Here is a 17,146-nt window from a genome sequence, read left to right as displayed (position 1 = left end):
AAAAAAGTCCCGCGGAATCCTGGTGGGACTGAAAAAAGAAGGAAGTCTGACCACGATTATTTAAAGTTTGGATTTTCATGGACTGGATCTGAAGATGCTCCACTGCCACAGTGTGTTGTCTGCCAAGAGGTGCTAGCTAACGATGCTATGAGATGTTTAAAATGTGTAAAACAAGATGTTTTAAAAAGCACAGATGTTTAAAATGTGAAAAAGAAAAAAAGAAAAATGTGTACTACACCCATTTTTTAAAAATACGAATGGAACATTAAGTATAGCAACAACAAAAATTGTAAGGGGGGGGGGGCTGTTGTTTATTTACTCTCCAAGGGGGGGGCGGACTCTCCCACACTTTGAAAACCCCTGATCTAAAAACACATTTTGTTTTTTTAAACACCTTTTTGTTTACTATATTATTTCATAGTTTTGATGTCTTCAGTGTTGTTCTGCAGTGTAGAAAATACAAACTACAGAAACGCCTATGAATGAGTAGGGGTGCACAAACTTTTGACTTGTACTGTATAAAATTTTAAAGACATTTCTCAAACATTTAGAAGAAGTACTAAAAGTGGTAAAACAGTGCATGTTTACCTTGAGGAAAAAAAGCCCCAAGTTCAAAAGTTTGCATGTGATATAAAGATCTACGTTTCAGACGAACTTCCTGTTGTTTTTGCTTTGTTGTTGTTTGTCGTCTTGTTACAGAATCCAATTACATCACGTGTTCTACTTTCTCCATTTCCTTTTGGTGTAGATAAACTGTAAAATAGGAGGCAGACGTTTCCTATTTTAACCCGATACGGCTCCACGTGATTGGATGGTGTAGTAGGAGATTAACACACACAGTATCGATGTGTGTACACTGGTGTTCTTTGTGCATGTATTTGTCTGAACAGGTTGTGTTTAATACCTCAAAATATTCTCCTGGACTGAAGGGAAAGCTGGGCAGGGTGTTCTCCTCTGGACCCCAGCACTCAGACAGGTAAGAGTTACGGACAAACACCCCAGATCTGAGCCGGGGGTCCAAGTGCAGCGCGATGTCCTTCGAGTTCCCGACGCACAGGTTTACAGTGAACCTGCAGTCCGTCACACACAGACGACAAACACAAACAACAAAAATATTAACAAAAAACATAACACTTACACACCGTGTGCCTAGAAAAGGACTTGTATTACTGTTAATATGGACTATTTCAAATATATATATATTGGACTCAAAGATATAAAAATACTGATGAGAAAGAAAAGTCCAAAAGTGTTATAATTTTATTTAGTATAAATACGCAGGTGATTATAGGAAATCGCACGCTGATTGATCAAGAAATTCAAACTATTTCTCGATAATCACCTCGAGCAACTCGGGAAAATGGCGTCCAATCGCTTCGTCACCGTAAGTGAGGAAGAATCACAGATAATGAAAGAAAATACTGTTCCTAAAAGCACTAAAGATGCTCCGAAGTTTGGTCTAAAACTATTCAAAGGGAAGGCGGGGTTGAGATTTATTTCATCGATTTCAAAACAAAGTATTTTATGTGACTCGGCTGAGATCAGTGACACGAGTCTGCGCCGCAAAGTTATTACACTTACATGGTACTTTTCAAGTTCGAAATATATATAATCTTTTAAATAAGATTTTTAAGCTTTTTTTTTAATCACCTGTGTATTTATACTAAAGCAATTATCCACCTCAGGCTCAGTGAATAATAACCTCGACTTCGTTTCTGTTATTATTTAATAAAATAATAATTTCAATTTATATAGCGCCTTTCTCAATACCCAAGGTCACTTTATAATTAGGGGGGGGGGGGGGGGGGGGGGAGTCCACCAAATAAAGGTCAGGATGTCATTCCAATGGTGTAGCAGCCACAGTCCCTCACCGCCAGCACGGCCGCTGCGACACCGCCGGGCAACACCACACCATGGATCCACAAAGCGAGCACAGAAGCACCACCACGCAGAGCGCTGGTATGTCCCAAACCGCGTGCACAGCCGCCGCGACGCCACCGAGCAACATCGCTGAGAACACCATGCCAAGCACAGAAGCACTGCTGCACAGTGCGCTGGACAACCACGATACTAAAATGAGCAACGAGCTCACTGCAGTCCATAGCGAGGAGCACAGGCACCACACACAGCGAACCAAGGCCTGGAGGGAACCGACGCCCAAAACTGGGTCCGGAGCTACACCACAACCGGCAGACAAAACACTCAAACAAAAACAAAAAACATCAAACTACACAAACACAAAGAAAAACAAAAGGAAAAATAAGATAAAATAAAAAGCTCCGGTGAGAACCGGCAGCCAGAATGCGCACTGTGTACTCTCGACTGGAAACAGAAAAAAAAAATTTAAATAACATTGTCTGGCTTTTTTCGTGGTCTGTCAGATATATTCCATTCAGCGAGCATGATACTGAACGAGTCGAAGACGAGGAGCTGAATGGAATATATCTGATAGACCACGAAAAAAACCCAGCCAATATTATCATCATTATTCAGGCTTGTAGTGCTCAAGTCTGACTCGTGCCCTAATTTTAAGGACTCGTGACTTGACTTGGATTTGAGCACTGATGACTCGGACTCGGACATTAACTGCATTCAGACTCGTAAATTAGAGATGAGGACTCGGATTTTTTCTTTATTTTTTGTAACATGCCATAATAATTTGGCATATTTATATCTACATTAATTTTTGTACTAATTTCATGTAAGTGTGTCACACCTGCGCGCCTTGGCGCGAGCATCAGATAGACTCTCGGGCGCTCCGGACAGCGCACACTCACTTTGCGAAGTATTGAGTTGCGTTGCTGATACATTACTGAGCCTTATTTCCTTGTTTGGTTTCCTGATCCCTGATTTCCTGTTTCTCGTCTTTGATCCTGCCAAGTCTACGATAGCCTGTTTGTGCCTCGCTTGACCTGTCGGCTGTTTCACCGTTTTACGATTTTGCCTGCCGTTCTGGATTGTTTACAGTCTTCACTTGTATTAAAAAACACACCTTCTGCACTTACATCTGTCTCCCAACCGTCTCTGACAGAATACTTCACACTCCCTGATAAAGAGAAGCACATTCACCTGTTCATACGCCATGTTCAGGAACAAACTAACGTTAATGGCGCTGAAACAGACACCGTCACATGGTGCGGGTGGAGTCTTGTTCTCAGACTCGACTCGAAATTTTCTTTAATGACTTGGACTTGAACACTGGGGACTCGAGACTGGACTCGGACTCGAGGTTTAGTGACTCAACTACAACGCTTATTACACAAACATTCCTTTTGGGTGTTCAACGCGTCTTTCTCTTTCAAAATTCTCTCAAAATCTTCCGTGTTTAATGAAGCAAACCTGGCGGCCATGTTTGTTTACAAATTGTCACAGTCACTCGCTAGCGTGGAAGTTTTATGTCTCTGATGTGTGACGTCAATGTTGTCTTGACAACCGTACAATATCATAAACCACATTCAATACTCATTCTCCATTGGGTAGAGTGACGTAATACACGTAGGATAAGCGATATGCGAACAATATTGCATGCTATCAAACCAAATGAATGAAACCCGCTAGAAGGGAATAGAACACGTTTTTATTCCACGGAAAGAGTGTCCTGTATGGATAATAATTCCTGATATTTCACTTTGCCTTCCGTGAATAATTGTTAAATATTATTAAATGACATTTTATATTATTAAGAATTATGAAGTCATTTATTATGAACCATTATGAGGTCATAATAATAATAATAATAATAATTTCTCTGAACTTTCAGAGAAAAAGTAGTTGTTGGAACTAAAGTAAAATTTAATTCTTATAGTCTTTTTTTAAATTAATGTATGTATTAAATGTGTTTTATTAATTGTTTGTTACACTGAAATAAAGCTGGAATAAAAGTGACAATATTTAAATGTTTATATCCAAACCTTTCAGCGTAGGCAAAGATCTGACCCTTGACTACGATGGTGCGTCCTGGACTCAAGCCCTTTATTAGCTTTCTCTTCAAAGGAATACTCTGGGGGGAGAGAGAGAAAGAAAGAAAACACACACACACACATTATTTATTGCCACTGTGCCTCATAAAGAAGGAGGCTGCCTGTTATAGTGTCTGCGTTCCCTAAATTAAAAGGCTGTCCGTTTGGAAAACAGCACACGCAGTACAGCAGTTATTCAGTGGCGCAACACACACATTCTTTCTGAAGAAGTTGTTCATCCCGTAATTCAGTTCATGGGACAACGGGCGGCATGGTGGTGTAGTGGTTCGCACTGTCGCCTCACAGCGAGAAGGTTCTGAGTTTGAACCCAGCGGTCGGCGAGGCCCTTTCTGTGCGGAGTTTGCATGTTCTCCCCGTGTCTGCGTGGGTTTCCTCCTCCGGGTGCTCCGGTTTCCCCCACAGTCCAAAGACATGCGGTTAGGTTAATATGGGACGGCTTTAGGCTGAGGTGCCCTTGAGCGAGGCACCGAACTCCCGACTGCTCCCCGGGTGCTGCTAGCATGGCTGCCCACTGCTCACGTGTGTGCATGTGTGTGTTCACTGCTTCAGACGGGTTAAATGCAGAGAGGAAATTTCACAAGTGTGTGATGAATAAAGTTGTGCTTTCTTTCTTTCTTTCAATAAACGCAACAGAGAGCATTTCTTCTCAGGTGTGAAGAGTAACTGATCAGTCTTGTGATATCATGTCGTATCATTTATTACGTAATAAAGTGTCAGGTAAATATCATAACACTGGCACATGCTGTCGGTTCACCTGCATGATGAGACCGCTGTGGATCTGTAGGAGCAGAAACGTTCTCACTCTGCTGTCGAAAACTGCAGCAGATAAAATTCTTCCTACCGGCAAATAAACGATCTGTTTACCTGCAGAAACGGAGTGTGAAAACGGATGTAGCCTCGTGCTCAGGGTCATGGTTTCGTACCGTAGAATGAAGAGCACTGATATTAACATTTCACCATATTTATATTACAGGGGCCACAAAATCAGAGGCAAGTATTTTCTCTGGAAGAATGGATAGATTCAACACTCTTTCCTTCTTCCATCAATCTATCCATCCTTCCTCCGTTCAGTTTACCCAGCACCTTTCTAACACACTTCTTTCCATATCTCTTTCCTTCCTTGTACTCAGATTATCCATCACCTTCCTTCCTTCCTTCCTGTGTTCAGATTATCTAACACTCAAGGCTGCTTTACAAAGAATGTCACCGCACTTCCATCTGTGTGTATTTACAGAAAATCACCAGCAGATACACTCACTGTCCACTTTAATAGGAACACCTGTACATTCACGCAGCAGAGCAACGCAGAAAGTCACGCAGATACAAATCAAGAGCTTCAGTTAAACATGAGAAGGGGAAAGACTGCGAGCTCAATTTTTGTGTGACTTTCTCTCCCTGTGGTATGGGTGTTGGTTTGAGCCAGATGAGTATGAGGTTTGAGTATCTCAGAACCTGCTGATCTCCTGGAGTTTTCACACACAACAGATACGGGACTGAAAGAGCAGCAACTGGGTCTGATGGCGTGTTTTAGCATGGGCGTAGAATAAGACCCTGCTGTCATGGTTTTGTTAGTAACATACTCTGATTTACTAAATGAGACAAAATAAGAAACGTATTCAGTCAGCTGCAGTCACAATTCTGGCCACTTTAATAGGAACTTGTTGTTGATTCTAAGATTCCTGTTCTTCACAGGAGTGGAACCCAATGTGTTCTTCTGTTGCACGCTGAGATGCTTTTCTGTTCAGCACGGTTGTAAAGAGTGATTATATGAGTTATTATATCCTTCCTGGCAAAAAAAAAGCTTGAACCAATCTGCCCATTTTGTGATCTCTGACCCTCTCTCATCAACGAGGCGTTTGTTTACTTTCCACCCACAGAACTGTCGCTCACTCACTCAGGCCAAGTTTACATTAGACCGTATCTGTCTCGTTTTCTTCGCGGATGCACTGTCCGTTTACATTAAACCGCCTGGAAACGCCGGGAAACGGGAATCCGCCAGCGTCCACGTATTCAATCCAGATCGTGTCTGGTCCGGTGCTGTGTAAACATTCAGAATACGTGGATACGCTGTGCTGAGCTCTAGCTGGCGTCGTCATTGGACAACGTCACTGTGACATCCACCTTCCTGATTCGCTGGCGTTGGTCATGTGACGCGACTGCTGAAAAATGGCGCGGACTTCCGCCTTGTATCACCTTTCATTAAAGAGTATAAAAGTATGAAAATACTGCAAATACTGATGCAAATACTGCCCATTGTGTAGTTATGATTGTCTTTAGGCTTGCCATCCTTCCACTTGCGAGTGGTAAGTGATATGCGCTGGGATCACACACACAGCGGCTCAGTCCCGAATCACAGCTTGTGCGCTTCACTCGCGCGCTGTGTGAGCTGCGCAGGGCCGGAGTGCGCACCCTCCAGAGGGCACTCGCTGTTCAGGGCGGAGTGATTTGGAGCGAAGGATGCCTGCGGAGCCGAGCGTATCCGTGTATTGGTGTTGCTGTGTGCACGCTAATCGTGTATTGGTGTTGCTGTGTGCACACTAATCGTTTTAAAAACGTTAATCTGATGATCCGCTGATATGGTCTAATGTAAACATGGGCTCAGTCGAGGTGTGTTTTTCGCACCACTCTGTATAAACTCTAGAGAGAACCCCAGATCATCTGCAGTTTCTGAAACAGGGCGAAGTGGATTTTTAGAGCATTTCCAGAGCAATTTAAGAATATTTATGGAATTAAAAACCTTAGTTGAAATAACCACAGGGGGGTTTTTGGGTTTTTTTTTTTTTTACCTGACCAAAATAATACGCATTTAAATCTCAGTTACTCACCAGATCACCCAAGTCATCCAGCACAGCCTGAGGGACAGACAAGAAGACGGACAGTGTGTTAAAACAATATTATTTCTTATATATTTATTAGTCAGAAAGTGTGTATTCTACAGCGACAATTTAAAATCATAAGATCAGCTGTGAGCTCCTGCTCGCTTACGCATCCCCCGCTCTCGCTTATATCAGAACACAAGCGATCGAAGGAACAGGACTCTTATTATAAACGGTGATTTGAACAAATAATGAACCCTGAAACAGGTAAGTAAAGAGCAGCGTCTCTCCCCAGGGGTTTCAAACAGCATCCCGCTAAACTCTCATTCTGAAACAGCGTCAAAATCCACCCTGTGTGTTTCATAAATACACACAGTCTGTAAACAGGAAGTCGATGCGTGACAGACCTGAAAACCGTAAACACGGTATGGACCCTTTTCACGTGACGTCACGACAAACGCGGCCGCCATTTTGGACGTGTACTACCAGTAGTTTACCACAGCCAGCATTGAGGAACGGCAGCAAAGAAAGTTTTTACTTTCAGCAAGACTTCCATCATGCCACTATATTGTTGTGCACCTGGATGTAGTAACCATCAACAAACAAGGCAAGGTTTATCATTTTATCGGATCCCGACAGAGAAGATGGATAGCGGCCATTAACAGGAAAGATTGGCAGCCCTCAGCATACCAACGCTTGTGTAGTGACCACTTTGTTGGAGGTAAGACGAATAAAATTAGCCAGAAAAGGCATTACATTGCTGTTAACATTCTGTGGCGGCGAGTGTGTAACCAAATAGGCTAAAATAACCCATTGTAACCTCTTTGTTCTTCTGTAGTAGCTATTGTTGACTAGCTAATGTCAGCAAGTAGCTGGTATGTTACTGTAGCAATGTTTACGTTCAGTTATTTGGATGACTGTTAAAACCTTTCAGTCTCAAGTTTTTCCTTTACTGGATTTACTAGTTTACTGTAATTATGATCTGGCAGCTATTTACACCAGATCCAGTATAAATAGCTGCCGGAGCCAACGTCCGAGGTTCCGGAGCGCGCTCCGGCTTGCTCCCCCTCAAATTAAGCAGCGCGCTCCGGCTTGCTCCCGGAGTGCTCCGGCCGAGGTTCCCCTCAAATTAAGCAGCGTGCTCCGGCTTGCTCCCCCTCAAATTAAGCAGCGCGCTGCTTAATTTGAGGGGGAGCAAGCCGGAGCGCGCTCTGGAACCTCGGCCGGAGCACTCCTGGAGCAAGCCGGAGCGCGCTCCGGAACCTCGGACATTGGCGTGTATGTGTATGGCAATGGGTTTTTAATGACATAGGTATACAGATCATGTGGGCCGAAGTCAGGTAAAGACGAGGGCTTCGTGTACTTCCGTACGTCAGTGAACAATCCTGGTGGAAGCAGGTAAACGTCGTTCTCTAAGCCTGCTAACCTCAATTTTTGCAAATACCTCTCCCTCTGCTCGCCCTGTAAATCCCCTACGTCGCTGGATAGTGATGGTGCTTTCTGCATCTCGCTCCTTTTTCTTTTATGTTTTTCGTTTGTCGCCTTCCTCGCATTCAAACTGATTCGAGCCGAAATCCACTACATGTCCAAAATGGTGGTCGCGTTTACGAAGGTCACGTGACTGAAAAGGGTCTATAGAACCCCAAGCTGAAGAAGTCTTTGTCACATGCACACTCAAGCACAGTGAAATTCATCCTCTGCATTTAACACACATACTCAGAGCAGTGGGCAACGCTACGACAGCGCCCGGGGAGCAGTTGGGGGTTCGGTACCTTGCTCAAGGGCACTTCAGTCCGAGGCTGCCTCATGTTAGCCTAACCACATGTCTTTGGACTGTGGGGGAAACCGGAGCACCCGGAGGAAACCCACGCGGACACGGGGAGAACACGCAAACTCCACACAGAAAGGCCCTCGCCGGCCACGGGGCTCGAACCCGGACCTTCTTGCTGTGAGGCGACAGCACTAACCACTACACCACCGTGCCGCCTGAAGCTCAGTAACAAGTGACAATGATTTGTGGTTGCTGAGAAAAAGGGCGTTTCGAACGGACGGAGATTATTATACAAATTATTATCCCCCCCCAGGCGGGGGTATACTTGATCGATAAATTGGATAAAAGGGAACACGAAAACAAACAGAGCTCGTGCTGGGAAGAACTCGGATAAGATTCATTGTATTGTGATTCACATCTCAGCAAAGGATATAAGAAAAAAATAAAACGAACAAAACCACGGCATTATGGTACTTACTGGTGCCCGATCGCTGATCCCCATCATCGCTAATGTAGAAGTGGAAGGACTCTTTAAAAAAAAAATAAAAAATACGAGTTAAACTAGGACTTCTGTTTTGTATGTACAGCTCCATGTTATACTCGTAATAGCAAACAGCAGAACGTCTCAGAGCAGAAGACAGACGGTGATGATAACGCATGGAGCTCACTGTGCTTGGGATGAATCCGATGGCCTGGATCTGAACTTTCCCGGATACAGACAGCGTGTCCACCCTGGCCAGATCTAATCGGTGCTTGTACTCCAGCACATGAGCACCATTTACTGCCACCTGGAGGTAAGAAGGAAAACAGCACAAACACTTCGGAGGTGCACAAAGCCCTATTCAAGCCTGATTAGTTTTATTTGCAGAGATATGATCATTTAAGTGATTACTGAGAAGATCTGTGGCTTTACTCCAGCATGAGCTGGCATTCTGTCAGCCAACCCTGACAAAGTGAAATGACCTGGATTCCTCTGTAAATCTGTTAAAGGTGAACTGAGGTCATTTTTAAACTTGCTTTATTTCTTAATTAACATGTTATTCAATTACGTTTTCGGTTTTAGTAACCTTATATCGTGACTCGTATTGGCAACTAATTGCAATTAAATATTATACTTATCGGCCTATTGGGTTTTTAACCGTGTTGAATTTAGTTCATTTGGTCTACGGCAGGCGTCGCTTATCCGCACGATCTTCACAAGACTTGTGCGAGACTTCGAAACGCGAAGAAGTGTCAGCCAGGCGTCAGCGCCGCCATTTTGAAAACTGTTTTCCAAACGAAATATTGCACAAAAACGAGTTTAAATGACGATTACTGCCTACTTTTCTCAAACTTTCCTGATTGCTATCAGAACAAACAAAACTTCCGGCTTGATTACGTCAGCATTCGAAAGAGGGCGCGCGCGGCTTTTGACAACGTTGGCAGATGTCGGTCACTTTGATTCCCGCTGTACATTTTACTTCCGTCCTACGATGTCTCGCACAGGTTTCAGTGAATCTCGTTTACGGCCATTGCTTTGACATATGGACTGATGGATTACAGAGCACATTTCAAACACTCAGAACTTGCTATAGCAGCGACAAAATAGCGATCAAACATGCATTCCGATATTTAATAAAATGAGATAGAATTTTGATAATAAAAAATTTGCCTTCAGTTCCCCTTTAATCCAACAAATAATTTCCATCCTGACCTTGTACAAATCTTTCTCTACCAGCACGATGATCTCAAAATCTGCTCCCTTCCTCAAGGGCATCTGATAGTGGATCTCTTCTTTACCCCAGTACTCGAGTTCCAGGGTGTTGCACACGATGCAGTTCTTCTTAAAGCGTGGGTTAAAGTGGAACGCAATGTCTGCTCTGGGTTTAGTACTACTGCCGCACATGAAGTCCACCTGAAACCTAAAAAAAAAAAAATTATAATAGAGGGTTGAATTTAAAATTCTTACATTGGCATTTTGCTTTAATTTCACTGGCTTCCCACAATCCCATTAGACTTCATACTGACAGAGGTGCAGCGGGATTCAGCTCTTACTTCGTCTCTAACTAAAGCCACCTATGGAGCACTTGCATGTGACGTCACAGCCGATCCAGATTGTGACAGACGCCATCTTGTCGGTCAAACGCCATATTCCGCCTTCTACTTCTGCTTCTGGGTCTACTTCTGCTTTTACTTCTACCTTTTCTTCTGGAAAACCCTACTATATACAATTCTACTACAACGGCTGCAGCTACAAGCTCTCCCTACCTGTGCACGTTTTTTATGTTTTTTGTGTGTATTTTTGCGTGTTGTTCGTCTGTACCGGACTTCAATATCCACTACAACCGTATGGACTTACTGGACATTGGTTTCCAGCAGAAAATGTCGGTTTGTAGCGATTTCCATCGCATGCACAACATTCCGGACGAGAAAAAAAAAACATTCCGGACGAGAAAAAAAAAAAAACATTCCGGACGAGATAGCGAGACCAGCGGGGTCTCCGTGGATTGTTATTGGAAGCAAAGCGAAGGAGGCGGTGCCAGGAGCGGAAGCAAAAGCGAGGCTGCAGAGCCGGCCTGTTGACTAAGCTCAGAAAACAGCCACTCAAACCTCCACTGCCAAGCCTCTACCTCTCCAACGCCAGATCCATGTAAACAAGACGGACGATTTGGATTACCTTATTCTATAATCGGCTGGTCAGTGCTATACTCAATACTTAAGTGACTTACCCATCCAATGAGGATCCTTGTTTACAAGATGCCACATCTGAGTCGCTGACAAATCCTGAATTTCTGTAAAGATAACTGTCCAGAGATTTATAAGCACGCAGTGCTTCACCACTGAACAGCGAGGGAAAGTTAATGAGGTAATTATACACGTCTGGGTATTCCGCTGGCAGTTCAAAATCCGGTCGTGAAAACTCCGTCCGGTAAGCCATAAGGGTCACAAATCTGTAGATCATTTATTTTAGACATGTATCTAGTTATCTGTTCATTAGAAAAATGAGCCGTGTAGTCCTTCGGTTGAAATTGATCCATTCTGTACACGAGTGCAGCAGTATTCAGCTGTGTTTTTGACCGACAAGATGGCGGTTGTGTACTTTCCGGTCACGTGACTGCAAGATCTCTATAAAGCAGTATTTAGTCCTTTACTTTGTCCAGCTCTCTCACCTCCTCATTCACACACTGCTCCAACAGATAAGGCTCCAAAACTTCAACTTTCATGCTAACACCTCCATCACCAGGTCAGCTCACAGCTCACCAAGTGTGTTATATAACAGATTTGTGTTCTGGAGCTTTGAGTCCAGTGTTTTTTGTCTCCACTATTTCTACGATGGATTTCTCACTAACGTGATGTTAAATGATCCATCCTGATGCCCTACTTCTGGCTGAGGTTTTCATCGTGTCGCTCCTGTCGAGGACGGCCCCATATGGACAGTCTAAAGACACATTTAGAAGGTGGCTCTGGACACTTGCAGTTTTGCTATGATAGCTGAGGACTACAATCACCATGATAACTTTAGGACTGCAGTTCTCATCCCTGGTGAAAAACCTCACAGGATCTTTATAAGGATCCATGAGGATTATCAAAGACCTGCCAAAGATCCTTAAAGATAAGGATCTTTATAGGATCCTTAAAGGATCTTAGAAAGATCTTCATATGCAAAATCATGTGCAAAGATCTTCATAAAGATCTTTGCAAGGATCCCTTGAGGATCTTAAAGATTCAACAAAGATCTTTCAAAGATATTAGAAGGATCTTGTTAAGATCTGTGCTAGGAGCTTTGAGGATGTGATCAGGATCTTTTAAGGATCTTTCTCAAAATCTTCACAAAGTTCCTCCAAGATCCTCAAAGATTTAACAGGGATCCTACAAAGATCTTAAAAGGATCCTTTTCAGGATCTTATAAAGAGCTTAACTGGAATCCTCAAGGGTTTAATCAGGATCTTAAGGATCCTTGTCAAGGTCTTTATGAGCTCTGTGTGAGGATCTTTTAAGGTCCTCAAGGATCTAATGAGGATCTTTCAAATTTTTTTTTAAAATAATCCTAATTCAACAGAATCGGCGAGGATGGAAAAAGATTGAAACTTACATAATTATGATTTGTAAGAATTGGATAAGGAAAGACCATGGAATCCTGAATAGCCAACATCTTAAAACGATCTTTGAAAGAATCTTTCATGATTTGCAAGGTTTTAAAGATCTTGAAAGGATCTCTTGGTCAATCAGTTGACGACTTCTACTGGAAATGTCAGTGTATGTGTTATGATAGCATTAATAAAGAATTGTTTTGTTTGGAGTTGAATGTGATTTTTGTTTTTTTAAGATCCTTGAAGATCTTGGCAAGAAGTTAAAAGATCTTTGTAGATCCTTGAAGATCCTTGAAAGATTTTCAGCAGGGATGAACAGTTTTGCGCTGGGTTCCCTTTTGAGTCTGGTTCCTCTCAAGGTTTCTTCCTCATGTCGTGTGATGGAGTTTTTCCTTGCCATTGTGGCCTCAGGTTTGCTCATTAGGGATAAATTTATTCATTTTAAAATCTTTATTTTTCTGTAAATCTGCTTTGCAGTGATCTCTGTTTGTAAAAGTGCTATACAACTAAATTGACATGACTTAAATCCTGCTGGAAAATAGTGACTGAGAAAAGAAGCTCTTGATCGCAGTGCTGTACGTTTGCAAACTGATGAGAATGTGTACATTTGTTTACTGACCAAACTACTTTAATATAATCTAAATACAAAGAAGTGTGTCATCGCATCACATCACATCAGATCTTTTCACAGAGCCAAACCTACGACATCCTGCATTTAAATTATGCTTAAACTTTATCAATAGGATGAAACTAAATCACTGACCTGTCTGCATCAGCTGGAACAGAGCCTTGGATAAGAACCATCTCACCTGGATGGAGTCCCCCCAGGATGGTTACTGCTATGGGGATGGGCTGAAAAAGCAAATTCAAATGTATTTGTCACACACACAATCATACAGATATACAGAGCACAGCATGCAGTGAAATGCTTACTGCAATGCTCCATAGTCGTGAAGATGGTGACAGAATATTCGGCAGAATATACACAATATACAGAATGTGTATAAATATATGTAGCTCTGGAATATACACAATACACACTGCATAATAATTAAACAAACCACACGCTAAGTGGTTGAAATTTTGAAATTATGGATTCTCTGAGGTGACTGGCATAGTACCATTTTATTCCCAGAGCATGGTATATTAGATTTATCTCCCTCATCAAAAAATTCCAAACTAAAAGTGTTAACTACAAATAATTTTTTCGTGGTCCAGTTTCCATCAAATCATGCGCTCGTGAGCGGTCCAGAAGCCTACAGTCCGGACCCCGGTTACGGACCTTTGGTGACTTGCTCATTCACAACAACAAACATAGTAGCAATTTTTTTGTCAACATTTATTTTCGCATGTCACTATGATGAAAGCACCTGGCTGTATGTCACCGAGATCAAGTTTTTTATTTTTGGAAAATTCCGAGCTCACGTAGCTTGTCAAATAGGTTTTTGTCAAGCTTGTAGCAGGTTTGTTCTAAATATGATTTCCCTTTTGGGTGCTCTCGTTTTCTGTTAGAATTTGGTAAAGAAAAAAAATATATATATTATTTACCAGCTCAAAGTCGGTCCGTATCGTGAAATACCATGACCTCGGCCCAGAAGCCTCGGTCAGTATTTTCAAGACCTCGGTCACGGTATTTCACAATACGGCCCTCCCAGCTGGTAAATTTTATATATATTATATATATATGAATTAGAAATAAACCTGAAAAAATATTATTAGGAGGTCTAACCTCTGCCTCGCTAGGCGTGATCATGAAACACAGAAAAGCTCGCGGAGCCACAGCTGTGACTCGAGTCGGCCGTCGAGCTGAAATTGTGACATCAGTTCATGGTATATCCAGAATACACCATTACTGACTCTCACCATATCCATTCTTTTTTTTTTTTGACATCATGAGATACATTGCTTAATCAATGGTGGAACTAAAGTGGTGCTTGAAAGTTTGTGAACCCTTTAGAATTTTCTATATTTCTGCATAAATATGACCTAAAACATCAGATTTTCACACAAGTCCTAAAAGTAGATAAAGAGAACCCAGTTAAACAAATGAGACAAAAATATTATACTTGGTCATTTATTTATTGAGGAAAATGATCCAATATTACATATCTGTGAGTGGCAAAAGTATGTGAACCTTTGCTTTCAGTATCTTCACAACACATGTTTGTGGAAGTGTATCATGGCACGAACAAAGGAGATTTCTGAGGACCTCAGAAAAAGCGTTGTTGATGCTCATCAGGCTGGAAAAGGTTACAAAACCATCTCTAAAGAGTTTGGACTCCACCAATTCACAGTCGGACAGATTGTGTACAAATGGAGGAAATTCAAAACCATTCTTACCCTCCCCAGGAGTGGTCAACCAACAAAGCTCACTCCAAGAGCAAGGCGTGTAATAGTCAGTGGGGTCACAAAGGACCCCAGGGTAACTTCTAAGCAACTGAAGGCCTCTCTCACATTGGCTAATGTTAATGTTCATGAGTCCACCATCAGGAGAACACTGAACAACAATGGTGTGCATGGCAGGGTTGCAAGGAGAAAGCCACTGCTCTCTAAAAAGAACATTTCTGCTCTTCTGCAGTTTGCTAAAGATCACGTGGACAAGCCAGAAGGCTATTGGAAAAATTTTTTGTGGACGGATGAGACCAAAATAGAACTTTTTGGTTTAAATGAGAAGCGTTATGTTTGGAGAAAGGAAAACACTGCATTCCAGCATAAGAACCTTATCCCATCTGTGAAACATGGTGGTGGTAGTATCATGGTTTGGGCCTGTTTTGCTGCATCTGGGCCAGGACGGCTTGCCATCATTGATGGAACAATGAATTCTGAATTATACCAGCGAATTATAAAGGAAAATGTCAGGACATCTGTCCATGAACTGAATCTCAAGAGAAGGTGGGTCATGCAGCAAGACAACGACCCTAAGCACACAAGTCGTTCTACCAAAGAATGGTTAAAGAAGAATAAAGTTAATGTTTTGGAATGGCCAAGTCAAAGTCCTGACCTTAATCCAATGTAAATGTTGTGGAAGGACCTGAAGCGAGCAGTTCATGTGAGGAAACTCACCAACATCCCAGAGTTGAAGCTGTTCTGTACGGAGGAACGGGCTAAAATTCCTCCAAGCCGGTGTGCAGGACTGATCAACAGTTACCGCAAACGTTTAGTTGCAGTTATTGCTGCACAAGGGGGTCACACCAGATACTGAAAGCAAAGGTTCACATACTTTTGCCACTCACAGATATGTAATATTGGATCATTTTCCTCAATAAATAAATGACCAAGTATAATATTTTTGTCTCATTTGTTTAACTGGGTTCTCTTTATCTACTTTTAGGACTTGTGTGAAAATCTGATGTTGTTTTAGGTCATATTTATGCAGAAATATAAAAGATTCTAAAGGGTTCACAAACTTTCAAGCACCACTGTATTTTATGTCACATGAGCCATCCTTGGCCAGTCCCTACTCGGGAATTTTTTTGATGAGGGATATTGTAGACAATACAGAGAATATGTATAAATATATATTGGACTAAATAGAAAAATTGGTGTGTGTGTGTGTGTGTGTGTTTATACACTGCAATTTTTATCTGTAAATAAGTGAATTTGCACAAAGAGGTACAACTGCAATAGAAACGTACTGTCTCTGTGTGTGTGTCACAAATGATTACATTAGTGTGAAATCACTTTTTGTTTTGTTTTTCTATCATAAATTACATGAAAAGTTTCAGAGTTTCTGAATAAGTATCAGACATGACTGGGTCCAAAGAGCAAGACAAGATAAAGTTTTGTTGTGAAGTTCAATCATTTCAGTAAACTACATTTAGCAGCATTTTCCTTTTAGAGAAACATCATTAAATGATATGCGAGCTTGTTGATATTAAATAAACATTTAATTCACAAACTAAACAGCCATGAAACTGGCCAGAGCTCCAGGAACAACAACTCAAACCACCACCATCATCATCATCATCATCATCACCTCAGCTGAACCTGGCCAGCTAACAAACAACACAACTACATAACTTCAACTATTTATTTAACTACATTAAAACATCACAAGAAACACACATATATAACATCTCCACCGCTCTGTCTCTCTCTCACCGGGTTGAATATCGTCTGCTTCGGCTGTTTTACCGACATTTTGACACCACAGCTTCCGTCTCCGTCCACTAACGGCAATGCTGAACCTCGGGTTCACTCCCAAATCCCTCCCTTCTTCCCTATAAAAGTGCACTACATAGGCTACGAACTAAATGTTTCCGCGCAATACAACGTTCCCTTAAGGAAGCCGTTTGAGACGCAACAAGAGACTTGACGTTCACGTCCTCGTTCTTGTGCAGCAGCCAATGGGAACACGGTGATCCGGTGACGTCACCAAGGCGCAGCGCGAGCGTTTGTTTTCCTCACAATCTCTTCCTGTTTATTGAGTTTAAAGTGACGTCATATTTATAAACTTAGAACTTTGAGCTGTTTAAATATTTAAAACTGGAAAGTGCTTATAAAGAAACA

At 42.1% G+C, this 17,146-nt stretch overlaps 1 protein-coding gene across 2 annotated transcripts in view; it reads right to left on the bottom strand.

Moving 5' to 3' along the window:
* lgals8a (galectin 8a) overlaps positions 1-16,848 on the bottom strand; it is a 32,751-nt gene extending 15,903 nt beyond the window's left edge. The window contains exons 1-8 of one of the 2 annotated variants that reach the window (XM_060917986.1): positions 16,739-16,848; positions 13,401-13,489; positions 10,261-10,468; positions 9,236-9,355; positions 9,046-9,096; positions 6,806-6,832; positions 3,912-4,000; positions 905-1,070 (exon numbers count right to left, since the gene is read on the bottom strand). In XM_060917986.1, the coding sequence (XP_060773969.1) occupies positions 905-1,070; positions 3,912-4,000; positions 6,806-6,832; positions 9,046-9,096; positions 9,236-9,355; positions 10,261-10,468; positions 13,401-13,489; positions 16,739-16,777 (789 nt within the window). In that variant the 5' untranslated portion in view covers positions 16,778-16,848. Of the gene's footprint in view, positions 1-904; positions 1,071-3,911; positions 4,001-6,805; positions 6,833-9,045; positions 9,097-9,235; positions 9,356-10,260; positions 10,469-13,400; positions 13,490-16,702 lie in introns of both variants that reach the window. The other variant, XM_060917985.1, reaches the window with a different exon arrangement.
* Between the last annotated feature and the right edge of the window lie 298 nt (positions 16,849-17,146).

Source organism: Neoarius graeffei, chromosome 3, assembly GCF_027579695.1.
Source record: "Neoarius graeffei isolate fNeoGra1 chromosome 3, fNeoGra1.pri, whole genome shotgun sequence".
Classification (NCBI taxonomy): domain Eukaryota; kingdom Metazoa; phylum Chordata; class Actinopteri; order Siluriformes; family Ariidae; genus Neoarius; species Neoarius graeffei.
This window is presented reverse-complemented; position numbering and strand designations above follow the sequence as displayed.